Source organism: Bombina bombina, chromosome 11 (genome assembly GCF_027579735.1).
Source record: "Bombina bombina isolate aBomBom1 chromosome 11, aBomBom1.pri, whole genome shotgun sequence".
NCBI lineage: Eukaryota > Metazoa > Chordata > Amphibia > Anura > Bombinatoridae > Bombina > Bombina bombina.
The window spans coordinates 59,566,753-59,578,940 of record NC_069509.1 but is presented as its reverse complement, the minus strand read 5'-3'; the positions used below and the strand labels follow the sequence as shown (position 1 = coordinate 59,578,940).

The window sequence follows — 12,188 nt, the reverse complement described above, 5'->3', positions numbered from 1 at the left end:
TGGATCACAGATTTTTGAACAGGAACATCTGCTATAGCGTTCGGATAGGGACGAATTGAAGAATATTTGCTTGGCTAGAATCTGTATATGTACGTTATTCTCAGAAATAGAGGTTTTGGCAAATAAAATACGGTCTTGCCAGGTGTTGACAAAATACAACTCATTATGGGATATTACAGAACCTTCTAGAAAATAAAGGGGAATTGTAATCCTATGATAACATTTTATAACTTATTACAGCATTTTAGTATTGAGAACTGTTTGTTTAACCCCAAGCAAAGGAGATAAACGGTACATATGTACATTCGAAAGTTTTGTTCGCTGGCTGGTAATGTCTCGGATTTATTCTTGTGAAAGTGCAACACACTAATATGTGTGCTAATCCAGATCTCAGTGTGTTGCACTAGAATAAATCCGGCTTGGAAAAGATCCGAATGCTGCGAGTGGCTGCCGTCTTTAGTGAATGAAACTGCCGAATGCACATACCTAATAAACAGATGGTTGTAGCTCCACACAGGAGCCATAATGCTTTGCAGCTTTTGGTGAGCCAATCAGGGCAGTATACGCACGTACTTGCCAATCAATATCTCTGTCCTGCTTGTATAAATCCAGATATTAGTGTTTTGCACATTTTCTCTAAGAAATCCAGCTCCCATTTTAGCTGAATGCCACAGACCACAGTCTTTTGCGGGTTTTGTTTTACAAACGAATACTGAATGTGGGTACACTACCCGGCAGAATTTACTGACCACCCAGCCGAAATTTAACTAATATTAAAAGGGACATAAAACACACATTTTTTCTTTAATGATTCAGACAGCACACACAGCTTTAAACAACTTTTCAATTTACTTCTATTATCAAATGTTCTTCATTCTCTTTGTATCCTTTGTTAAAGGAGCAGAAATGCACTACTGAGAGCACATTGGGTGAATGAATAACAAGAGGGATATAGTGCAGTCACCAATCAGCAGCTAGCTCCCAGTAATGCATTGCTGCACCTGAGCCTACCTAGATATTATTTTCAACAAATGATACCAGGAGAACTAAGCAAATGAAATAAAAGAAGTATATTGTAAACATGTTTAAATTGCATGCTCTGTCTGAAAGAAAAAAAAATGTGGGTTATGTCCCTTGATGTCCATGATTAAGGCATATACTATACTGCCGAAATGCGTAGGACCATGTATTATCTATCCTAGGATACTGGGACTTTGTTTATAATCTTTTTTATTGTTGGCTCGGTTTCCAAAATAAATACTGCTTTGAAAATATACACGCCTGGAAGGTTTGCTGGATTCTTTTTGTTTTCTATACTTATGTCCCTTTAAGCTAATATTTTTTTCCAATGTTAGCTGCCCAAATTATCATTAAATTAGTTTGTTAAATTATGCATTAATTTATGTTTTGGATAGCTGCCTTAAAGGGATATAAAATCCCATTTTTTTTCTTTCACGATTTAGATCAGTGGTCTCAATGTAAAGGCCCTGGGGCCATATGTGGCCCTCAAGATAGTTTCATCTGGCCCTTCTTTGTTTAATAGGCAAACCATTCATTTGGGCTGTCAATATTTTTAATGTTCTAAGAGGTGTAACTAGTTGATGTTCTATATAGGCACTCACAAGATAACTATAAAGACAAGTGTTCAGTGTAAGCTCCCACCATACACTGCTTGGATAAATGTCACTTTTTACATTGGAATACAGCTCCAGAATGATCACTTCCCTTGACACTCACAAGATAAATAGACAACTGTGTATGTCTGCAGTGGGCTACAACTCCCACCACTATACACTACTACTTGAGTAAATGTCACTTGCAGTTCCTAGTATATACAATTCCAGAGCACTTACTCAGTTCAAGCGGCCCCCATGGGCGAAAAACACTTGGCCAGTGGCCCCCAGATACATTGAGCTTGTGACTCCTGATTTAGATAGAACATTCAATTATAAGCAACTTTCTAATTTACTCATTATTTGGAAAGTAGGAATGTATAAGCTTAGGAGCCAGCTCATTTTTGGTTCAGACCTGGGTAGCGCTTGCTGATTGGTGGCTACATGTATACAGTCTATACTTCTACATCTGTACTGAGCCTGGTTAAATCCAGTTAAGCTAAGAATGAGTGAGGCCTATTTGTCCAGTTTGCAGGTCCCAGCTGTGAGATGCCAAACACTGCAGATTCCCTGTATGTCTTTAACGCACATTTGCACATAGTTTAAATTCCTCTACAACAGTTACCATGGTGAGAATTCAACCGGATAAAATATTTTTTTTTTTACAGATTCCAACAAAGTGAAGTATTTACACATTTAGAAGAGAAAATATAAGAAATTGTAAATTAAAACAATATTAACCCCTTTGTAGCCAAGGTTGGAAATTCTTATTATATATTTCAATGGCTATGTCATAAAATGTCTAGGAATATATTTGTTAGGCTGCAGTTAATGATTTCCAACATCTGTGACAACGGGTCAAACTTGGGAGGAAAAAAAAGTTATTTAACCCATGCAAAGCAAAAGAAGGCAACCGTGTTCTGTATAGCACATTGTTAAAGGGACATATATATGGGCTAGATTTATCAAGCCCCTACGGCAGCAAGTTCTCACAAGAACTTGCTTGCCGTGATTTATCAAGAAGCGGTCACCGCCGCTTCCCTACGCTCTTCACCACCTCTAAGGTGGCGAAATTCAATCTCCTCGGTCAAGTCCGACCGAGGAGATTGACAGCTCCTGCCCGCGCGTGATTGGCTGTGCGCGGGCAGGGGGCGGGATTGCACGCGAGTGCAAAATTGTGCTCGTGTGCAATGTTAATTACCTATGGGTAATTTCGCCCTGCCACAGGCGAGCTGAGGCGTACAGGGGCGCGTATACGTGCCCCTGTACGCCTCAGTTATGATAAATCTAGCCCATAGACTACAACATTAAAAGAGACATGAAACCCAAACGCTTTCTTTTACAATTCAGACAGAACATACCATTTTAAACAACTTTCCAATTTACTTCTATCATCTAATTTGCTTCATTTTCTTGGTAACTTTTGTTGAATAAGAAGCAGCACTGCACTAATGGGAGCTAGCTGAACACATCAGGTGAGACAATGATAAGAGGAATATATGTGCAGCTACGAATCAGCAGCTAGCTCCCAGCAGTGCATTGCTGCTACTAAGTCTTCCTAGTTATGATTTTCAACAAAGGATACCAAGAGAAGGAAGAAAATTAAAAAATAGTTGTTTCTAATTATTTGCTCTATCTGAATCATGAAAGTTTAATTCTTTTTCTTATTTACACACTCCAGATCCAGATTCTAGAAGTATATTGCTAATTCCTGTGTTCCTTTAAAGCGAAACTGGACAAATAGGCCTCACTCTTTCTTAGCTTAAAGGGACACTGTACCGCTGCAGAATCTGTTGGCGCTCTACAAATAACCGATAATAATAATAAAATACATTTGAACTGTAAAGCAGTAGATTTCTCATTCACTTGGATATATTTTTGCAATACATTTGCAAAAATCCTTCAGAAAATAAATGATCACGTTTTATGATAATTTGTTCATGCATTCTACTACTGTGCATTCCACATTCACTTGCCTGCCTTTTAAAGGGATATGAAAACCAACATTTTTCTTTCATGATTCAGATAGAGCATACAGTTTGAAACGGCGTTCCAATTAACTTCTATTATCTAATTTGCTTCATTCTCTTGGTATCCTTTGTTGAAAGAGCAGTAATGCACTACTGGGAGGTAGCTAACAACCAATGTCAAGAGGCATATATATGTGTAGCCACCAATCAGCAGCTTCTGAGCTTACCTAGGAATACTTTTCAGCAAAGGATACAAAAAGAACAAAATAAATTAGATAATAGAAATAAATTGCAAAGTTGTTTAAAATTGCATGCCCCATTCGATTCCCAAAAGAAAACAAAATTGGGTTTCATGTCCCTTTAAATATAGCAGAGTCTTCATAAGGGTAGGCCCCATAAAATCTAAGATGCATAATACAGTTTGTTTTTTTTAAAAGATTTTTCTAGGGCCTTAGGAAATATGTTTCTAATCCGATACAAATGAAAAGAAATGGTTAAAGGTTAGGTATGACAAATCCAGAACAGCATGGGATAAGATATCTGCAAGCATCTGGGAGGAAATCTTTACTGGCACTTATGTGGTGGCCATAGTGATCAAAATGAAAGACGCGTGTGTACAAACAAAAATGCTAAAATCAAGCAAGACAATAGCTTGTTTTTCTTGTCTTGTTTAAAAAAGTACAAATGATGATCGGTAATCGTACAAAAATAGTTTAAAAGTAACATTAACACTATTTTACCCAGCACCAGAAGGATTTCCTTGTGGGATTCATAACTACTCAAAAGCCAGACAAATTTCCTGACCTGAAGGCTATCGCAATTAACCGTTTGTTGAGCTTACAAGGAAGCGTGGCAAATTACTTGTGCAGAGAAAAGATAGTTCAGTTTTATTCCAGATGTGCCCGCTCCTGCAAAGATGGCTGGGGAGGCATTGAAAGAGTTAAAGGGATACAAAAGGACAAAATTGAAAAGTGCAAAGATGCATTTCAGTTTTAAATAGAAGCATTTTTACAATACACGTTCCATTAGCAAAAAAATAATTCTAGTAAAAGTTATCACTGGTTTTCTGTGGTATATGCACATATGCAGCAGTAGTCAAACAGCACACCTAAAAAAGAGTCAGCAGTAGCTTGTATGACACAAAAAAAGCCTTCACAGACACAATTACACACCACCACCAGCTAGTGCACGTGCCCTCACAGCATATGTGCATATGCCACTGAAAAATGAATGTTTTACTAGAAGCATTTTTGCAAAAAAAATGCTTCTATTTAAAGGGGCAGTCTAAACCAGAATTGTTATTGTTTGAAAAGATAGATAATCCCTTTATTACCCATTCCCCAGTTTTGCATAACCAACACTGTTACATTAAAGGATTACTTTCTGTTATAATTTTTAAGCTAAACAACTAACATATTAAAGTTAATAAACATTAATTAAAACCTACTGACCTATATTTTCTCCAAAACGAAGTTTCATAACGGTCTAAAAGTTATATCTTTTATTCGCCGATGATGTCACGTTATCCTGCCCACTATTTTCAGCACTGCGTGTTCAAAATACTTAAACCAATAACTTTGTGTTTAAAGCACCATTTTGAAACCTAGGTATTGTAAACGGATTGGTACAGAGCAAAGGATACCCACGGAGTGGGTTTGGAAAATAATTAAATTTGCAGACAAGATTTCTGATATACGGTAGAGATATGTTAATGAAATGCTATTGATAAAAAGCGTATTTGGGGTAGTTAGTAACAGGCATAGAAAATATTTACTTAAAGTGGCCCTTTAATATACTTTTTACCTCTGTGATTACCTTGTATCTGAGTCTCTGCAGACTACCCCCTTATCTCAGTTCTTTTGACAGACTTACCTAGGAATCAGCACTGATTGGCTAAAATGTAACTTCAGACGTGAGCACAATGTTATCTATATGGCATGACATTTTAAACAACTTTCCAATTTACTTCTGCAATCAGTTTTTCTTAGTTCTCTTTGTATCTTTTGTTAAAGAGTAATCCGAGGTGAGCTCAGGAGCGTGCATGTGTCTCTAGCCATCTGACAGCAGTGTTTGCAACATTGTTTATATTAATGTTACACATAGTTGCAAACACTGCTGTCATAGATTGCTAGACATGTGCACACTCCTAAGTTGTTTCAAACCCAACTAGGTTTACTCTTCAACAAAGGATACCAAGAGAACAAAGCAAATTTGATAATAGAAGTGGAAAGTTGATTACAATCACATGCATGATCATGAAAGTTTTTTTTTTTTTTAACTTTACTGTCCCTTTAAATCTGAACATAAGCTGTTAAGAGATAATCAGGCAAGTAGGTACTTACTATAGGAGTTGCAAATGGGAAGGGGTAGCGGAATGTTGTGGGATGTCAGTCAAGTGTTTTAACAAACATCACACATCCATATTCTTCCCAAAATTAGCTAGCTGGGGCATACAGTGATATAGTCTCTGATGAAGCGCATTGAGCATGCGCGAAACGCGTCAGATCTGTAACCTCTAAGCCTTGCACACTGTTCTGTGCTCCACCTTGTCAAGCTTGTCAGTGATATAGTTGTGCAAATATAATTATATGAAAACAAATATTAAATATTATACTATAATATATATATATTAAACAAAAGTGGTCAGAATGGGCAGACGGGGACAATTTGGAGAGGGGACGGAACCAAGGAAGTGTATACAACAATATCTTATGTCATTTAGACAATATTTTCATGTCATTATGCAGCTTATATATGTAACATAAAGGTAGTTTTATATCATTTTTAATACTTTTGTATACATTGTACTAGAAAGAAAGAAAGATAGTACAGTACTGTAATCAGAAAGGTAATATTTGTTGTTTTAAGTAAATATAGACAATTATTTGCATCTTAGAACGGCAGAGACGATTGTGACTTACAGGTGGGGAAAATCTAAGTTTTGATTATTTTAATTTTTAAAAAGGTATTAATTAAAAAGGTTTAAAAGAATAAGGTTTGGAATTCTGCATTTATATATATTTATTTATTACACACACAGGGGTACATATTCCAAAAACTGGAATTTAATAGTGCAAGGGAAAATAAACATTAAATATCCCAATACCCGAATATACTATAACTATTTAATTGCTGCACAAATAAGAGATCGGCCCCATATGTATTACGACTGATGTGCTATGGTAGTGAGTTTTGTTTTGTAACAGCAACAAGTATTATTAACTCACTAAGTCCAATAGGCCTCAACGTTTGAAATAAACGTTCTGACTTATCAGTTGCAGTTTTGCAGGGTTCTGAAAGATATTTCCATCCAGACACAACGCTAGGCTGTCGCTAGGCACTCCCAGGGTCAGACGTACAAGGATAATACGCAAAGCTTGGTAATTTATCTACCTGAATGCCCCATAGATATATTAACTCACTAAGCACATAAATCTAATATCTGTCACTGTTTTAAGTAGAAACCCTTTTTTATGATCATTTTTTTGCCCTGCAAGTAACAACCCCAAACAGTAAACCCTTGATTCCCCAATCAACGTAAAAGTGACAAATTCTGACACAGTGCCAAGCATTACAGTCACCCATCTCTAAAGTGAATAAAAGTGACCTCATTTACACATAGTACTTCAGTCCCTAAGGAATATAAAAGTTACCCTTTTTGTGAACACTACATTAACTCCTTCAGTTCCTAAGGAATAAAAATGTTATTACCATCGCAGAAAGTACCAGACATTAACTCATTTACTACCTGATGAACATGCAAGTTACACCCTCAAACAAAGTGACAGACATTAACCCCTCCAGTCCCAGATAAGTATAAATGTTGCCCATTCAGACACAATACCTCTTTAAAAGGACATGAAACCCAATGTTTTCTTTCATGATTCAGACAGAGAATACAATTTTAAACAACATTCCAATTTACTTCTATTATCTAATTTGCTTCATTCTTTAAGCTATCCTTTGTTGAAGAAATAGCAATGCACAAGGGTGAGCCAATCACAGGGCATCTATGTGCAGTCACCAATCAGCAGCTACAGAGCCTATTTAGATATGTTTTTCAACAAAGGATAACAAGCGAATGAAGCAAATTAGATAATAGACGTTAATTGGAAAGTTGTTTAAAATAGCATGCTCTGTCTAAGTCATAAAAGAAAAAAAATTGGTTAAAAAGTGACGACCTACTGACAGGGTACAAGGCATTAACCCCTTAAGTCCACCATGATTAAACAGTGACTTTTCCTACATACAGGGTACCAAGCATTAACCCCTTAAGTCTACCATGACTAAACAGCAACTTTCCCTACTGACAGGGCACCAAGCATTAACCCCATTAAGTCCACCATGACTAAACAGTGACTTTCCCTACTGACAAGGCACCAAGCATTAACCCCTTAAGTCCACCATGATTAAACAGTGACTTTTCCCACATACAGGGTACCAAGCATTAACCCCTTAAGTCCACCATGATTAAACAGTGACTTTCCTTACATATAGGATACCAAACATTAACCCTTTAAGTCCACCATGATTAAACTGTGACTTGCCATAAAAATAGGGTACAAGACATTAACCCATTAAGTCCATTATTATTGAAAAGTGATTCTCCCTACAGACAACTTCACAAGAAACAAATCATTCACCCCTTGAGCCCACAATGATTAAAAAGTGACTCTCCATTTAGGCACAGCTCCAAGCATGACCTCAATAAGTGTCTAATTGCTGTGTTAGAGCCCCAATAAGTACCTAATTGCTGTGTTAGAGCCCCAATCAGTGCCAGGTGGCGGTGGGCACACAGAGGGTCATACTTACAGCACAGTGACTTCAGCCGGGACAGTCTCAAGCGCCACCAGTCCCAGGGCAGAGCAGTTCACCAGGCAGGATGCAGCCTGCGGATCCCCGGTACACGTACAGTTCCCCGGGCAGGGCTGGCACCATCCCGCTGCCCCCCATCCGAGCCCCAGCAGGAGAAGCAAGAAGGGGCAGACCCGCAGTCCCAGCGCAGGGGGGGAGGCGCCATCTTTCCTCTGGGCTGCAGCCTGGCCATTTCCACAATGCATAGCTCACTCACATCGCATGGGATCCCCTGTTGCCCCCCACGGCGTGTACACCCCCGAATCCCGGTGCCCAGTGGCGGCTCTCAGCTGCGGGACGCTCTCATCCTCTCGGGAAGTGTCTCTCTGCGGGTAGCTGGAACTTGCTCTGTCCTGAAGGGGAGGGAGCTTTGCACTATCTAGTGCTGGCGCTTGGGGGCGCTGCGGAGCGACATCTTGCTAGTTCCTATAGGGATGCTATTGTAATACTAACTTTGAACATTAGAGGTCGCTATGTGAAATTGGCGAAAATAGAATTATTTTTATTGCAGCTATGGATCAATAGTGGAACATAACTGGTACATTCTGCGGTTTATTCTAAAGTATTTCCTCAGCCATACGAGGTATAAAAGGTATAAACTCAGATGTTCTACAAAAGTCGACACAAAGCTTTTTTTTTTTTTTTTTTTTACACAAAGTTACCATGTGAAAGAATACAGTGTAGGGAATGAGTGTATAACGTCCTATGGGTACAGAATGCTTTGCACTATGCACCTTGATTAGAAGACTCTTGGTACATCATTATCAGGGTTTTAATTTTTTTATTAGGTAATGTAGGCACATGGCTAGGGGGAATCCATCTCTGAAAGGGGTGCTTTTTTGTGATGTGACAAAACTAACGACAAGGAAGTTGGTTTCTTATTCAAGCTGTTTCTTATTCGTGAAATTCTGTTTCTTATTCATGGAAGTTGGTTTCTTATTCATTTTTTTTGTCAGACTGCTTTAAATTGACTTTAAAATAAAAATATAGGCTTTATTTATATAATAATGTAGCCCTTCCTGTTGAACATTTTCCTGTGAACTTTTGCACCTGTATACAATCTGCAGGAGATGTTGCCTAGGCAACTATTAGACTGGTTGGTCATGTGATCAAGTGAAACTGAAAGAAGAGTGTAAGACACAGGAGGAAGCAGACATGTCAGAGCAGTGAAGGTGTGTGTGTGAGGCCTGGCTGTGAGAGAGCTGCAGACTTCATCTTGTAAAGTAACAGCATTCCTCTGCTGATTTAGTGTATGCTGCCAGCTGCAGTCTGACCCTGTGAGAGAGCTGTGGAGAAGAATGCAGACAAAGTAAATGACTGGCAGACCTTGGAGTTTTCTTTCAGCCTGTTTAGTGGTAAGAAGTATCCTCTCTCCTTGTCATACTAACATGGCATTCTGTCCATCACATAAACTTATAAACAGCTCTTCCTGTGGATTGCAGTTTCCTATGAGCTGTAACTGTTTAAATGCATGTGGATTACCTTAAAGGGCCCCAACATTTCTGTGCACCAACTGGTACCCATCAGCCATTAGGGTGAAGTCTGAGGGTGGGTTCGCAGGTGGTTTGGGAGGGTGCTGGGCCTGGTTAGAGAGAGTTGGTGTGTTAGTTAGTCACTGTATTTCTTGCCTTATTTTTTATTTGCCATAATCCTTTAATACATGTTCATACTGTTTTACTGTTATTACTGTGTGTGTTGTAGTTATTTATTATGTTCCTGTCTGGGAAACCCATTCTTGCCCTGGATGCCCAGTCAGGTGGAGGCACTGCCACAGTCATGTACCCCAACTCCCAGGTAGCGGAGACTCAGGATCAGCCTGCAGAGCACATGGAGGTAGCTGGGGTAAAGACCCACAGGGGTAATTGTGGGCCTAGGCCAAACCCCGTTACATTTGGAGGCACTGCTGAGATAAATTGGGGTACACCCAGTAAGGATACGTTAATTCCCCGGCCCACACTCCCATTTGTAACAGATTGGGCCCAGCAACAGAAGGTACCATTGCATCATGCAGTGATGATATGCCAGGTACCTCCCTATAGTGAAATAAAACATATCACCAAGTGCGTAGAGATTGTACTGGGAATAGAGATGGCTACCATCAGAGATATCCTGCATGATTCATACGGTCAAACTTACATGTTAGTATATTCCCATGCAGATTTGAGAGGCCGTCATAGGCCTACATGTCTATACCTTCTTGAAGCAGCTCCTGAAGGATGTCGCTTAGTGTATGCTCTCCCTGATAAGGAGGAAGGGGTTACACTGCAGCAACCCTCCAGTATAGGCCAAAGAGACTTTAATGTATCAAGTTATTCCCAGATTCTGTCCCCTTTGTCAGAGAAACCCGCCAGGAGATTACCGGTTACCCCTGTAGAGACTGGGGCCATCCCCAAACGAAATGTCTACTTTTCCAGTGTGCAAGGGACAACTGCCCCTAAGACCCAAGATCTAGTGGTTCCCTCATCTCCAACATCCCCAAAACCAGGCGATTCCCTATTGAGAGCCACAAGTTCAGGAGAGAGTAACATATCTGAAATACTGCAAAAACTTTCAGAAGCCATAGTAACAGCTACCCATACCCACAGTTACCGTAAGCTGAAAGTGTTTTCTGGGAATCAGCCTGTTCCTGCCGGGGAGGAACCCTTTAAGGCCTGGAAGGATAATGCTGTACAATTATTGGAAGAATGGTCTTGTACGGATAACATAAAAAAACAACGGATAATGGAGAGTCTTCGTTTCCCAGCTACGAATATGATAAGGCTGTTTAGGGGAGTGAATGAACAAGCTACTGCACAAGATTACCTGAAAGTTTTGCAGGATGCGTATGGAAAATCAGAGGACTCTGATGATCTATTAATTAAGTTCCTAGCCACTAAACAGAAGGAACATGAGAAAGCTTCAGACTATATCAATCGATTACAATTGTCACTGGGAAAACTGTTTCATAATGGAGCAGTCACTGCATCTGAGTTGGATGCTCGACTATCCAAACAAATTCAGAAGGGAGGCCTTAGCAATGATCCAGTCATGATCATGTTAAGAGTTAAGTTGGATGATCAAGTCTTGTCCTATTCCACACTGATCCGAAAAGCAAAAGTACTGGAGAACCAAATGTCCCCATCTCCTCCACAAAAAGGAAATTCTTCTAAAGCTGCAGAGAAAGAGGATATGGAACTGTTCGTCCTTAAAAAAAAGGTAGCTGAATTAGAATTATTGTCTAAGTCATTGCCAAGAAGAACAGATTATTCTCCTACCAGGAGGCAGCACCGCAGGGAGACCACAGGAAGGTTATTCCCAGAGGAACAGTCCCCCCAAGGGAACTGTTTTAAGTGTGGAAAATCAGGACATTTCAAGCGGGAGTGTCCCACTAATTCATCAGATACAGGAGTGGAAGTGCTAGCTATTGAGCTGGAGGAGGCTCAAGTTACCAGTCCTTTCAGGAAAAGAGGAAAAAAAACCACACCCATGTTATCTGTGGGGGCCAAGATCGGGCCCAAATCTCTGATACAGTTACAAATAGAAGATATTCATGCCTCGGCCTTGTTAGATACTGGATCCCAGGTCACCATCATTAATAGAGACTTCTATGACCATCATCTAAAACATATTCCCCTGGAGCCAGCAGGAGAGTTGCAGTTGTGGGGAGTGGGATCTCAGGCCCAGCCTGTAGAGGGATGTATAAGAGTGACAATAACCATCCCACAGTTAAACACAGGAATGATCTGCCCTATGGAATTGGAAGCTCTTGTAT

General features: G+C 39.6%; 1 protein-coding gene across 1 annotated transcript in view; it reads right to left on the bottom strand.

The window, feature by feature from the left end:
- The window catches only part of PKD1 (polycystin 1, transient receptor potential channel interacting), a 302,520-nt gene extending 293,759 nt beyond the window's left edge, over window positions 1-8,761 (bottom strand). Inside the window, exon 1 of the mRNA XM_053694512.1 lies at window positions 8,396-8,761. Coding sequence (XP_053550487.1) covers window positions 8,396-8,643 — 248 coding nt within the window. The 5' untranslated portion in view covers window positions 8,644-8,761. The remainder of the gene's footprint in view (window positions 1-8,395) is intronic.
- Window positions 8,762-12,188: the final 3,427 nt, after the last annotated feature.